This window comes from Carlito syrichta, unplaced genomic scaffold (assembly GCF_000164805.1).
Source record: "Carlito syrichta isolate Samal-C Ts95f unplaced genomic scaffold, Tarsius_syrichta-2.0.1 Scaffold316280, whole genome shotgun sequence".
NCBI lineage: Eukaryota > Metazoa > Chordata > Mammalia > Primates > Tarsiidae > Carlito > Carlito syrichta.
Genome location: NW_007260376.1, coordinates 19757 through 21462, shown reverse-complemented (window position 1 = coordinate 21462; position 1706 = coordinate 19757). Strand labels below are relative to the sequence as shown.

General features: G+C 54.0%; 1 protein-coding gene across 1 annotated transcript in view; it reads left to right on the top strand.

Moving 5' to 3' along the window:
• MAP4K1 (mitogen-activated protein kinase kinase kinase kinase 1) overlaps positions 1 to 1706 on the top strand; it is a 22629-nt gene that overhangs the window by 16230 nt on the left and 4693 nt on the right. The window contains exons 28-29 of the mRNA XM_008074035.2: positions 123 to 212; positions 297 to 367. Coding sequence (XP_008072226.1) covers positions 123 to 212; positions 297 to 367 — 161 coding nt within the window. The remainder of the gene's footprint in view (positions 1 to 122; positions 213 to 296; positions 368 to 1706) is intronic.

Below are 1706 nucleotides of genomic sequence, written 5' to 3'. Positions count from 1 at the left end.
TGAGGTCTCGCCTGCCCAGGCGGGTCTCGAACCCGCGGGCTCAGGCCATCCACTCACCTCAGCCTCCCAAAGGCGCGGGATGACAGGCTCTCCTTTCTTGAAACCCTTCCTACCCCTTCCAGGCTCTCTGAAGCTGGTGACCCCCGAGGGAGCCCCAGCCCCGGGCCTTCGCACACCTGAGATCCCCATGACAGAAGCGGTGGAGGCCGTGGGTATGTCCAGGGATGGGAGGGCCCAGGGTCAGGAATGGAGGCTCAAGTGATGCCCAAGGGTGACGGACGCTGCTTTCTCCCCAGCCGTGGTCGGGGGCCAGCTCCAGGCCTTCTGGAGGCATGGAGTGCAGGTGTGGGCTCTAGGCTCGGACCAGGTAAGCTCCTCTCTCCAAACTCCACAACCTTGGCCCCCCGCCTCAGTCATGGCGGCTCTGAGCGGCACAAATGGGCTTGGATAGCTGAGTCAGGGTGTGAAGTCCTGGAGGGGAAGCTTCCTCCAGTCTCAGCTCGTGTAGATCCCTTTCTCTGCCCCAGAACCTCTTGAGTTACGGTGGCTTCCTGGGTCACGGTGGGGCATTGTGCAGGGAACTTTGCTGCCCTCTGAGTCTCTGCTCCCCATCTGTAAAGTGGGGATCGCTGTAGAGATGTATGGATGGTTAACAGCATGGACCAGACTGCCTGGGCTGGAATCCAGCTGAGTGACCTTAGGCAAACGACTTAACCTTCCTGTGCTTCACTGTCCTCATTTGGAAAATGGAGAGGAGGGTGGTGCTTATCTCTTAGAACTCTAAGTCAGACTTTAGTGTTTGATTTCATCTTCACCACCTATCAGGGAGGTACTGTGATTTCACAGGTTAGTAATCTGAGGCACAGAGAGGTTAAGTAACTTGCCTGAGGCCACCCAGCTGTTACATGGTATTGGCAAGAATAGTTATTTCTGGAACTGAAGCTAGATATTCATTTTAAAATTGTTTTCTTTAAAAACACTTTTAAAAAATAAAATAGCCGGGCACGATGGCTCACATCTATAATCCCAGCACTTTGGGAGGCTGAGGTGAGAGGATTGCCTGAGCTCACAGGTTCAGGACCAGCCTGGGCAACTTGGTGAGACCGCATCTGTGTAATAAATCAAAATATTAGCTGGGCGTGGTGGTGCGTGCCTGTAGTTCCAGCTACTTGGAAGGCTGAGGCGGAAGAATCTCCTGAGCCCAGCAGGTCAAGACTGCGGTGGCTGTGAGTGTGCCACTGCACTCCAACCTGGGCGACAGAGTGAGACTCCAACTCAAAACAAAAACAAAAAAGCCTGTGCACTGGCTCACACCTGTCATCCCAGCACTTTGGGAGGCGGAGGTGAGAGGATTGCCTGAGTCCAGGGGTTTGAGACCAGCCTGAACAACTTGGTGAGACCTCCTCTATAATAAATAAAAAAATCAGCCAGGCATGGTGGCATGTGCCTGTAGTTCCGGCTACTTGGAAGGCTGAGGCAGAAGGATTGCTTGAACCCAGCAGGCTGGGGCTGCAGTGGCCGTGAGCATGCCACTGCACTCCAGTCTGGGCGACAGAATGAGACTCCTACTCAAAAAAAAATATATAAAAAAATAAAATAAGCCGGGCTCAGTGGCTCAGCCTGTAATCCCGCGCCTTTGGGAAGCTGAGATGAATGGATTGCCTGAGCCCGCAGGTTCAAGACCCACCTGGGCAGGCGAGACCTCA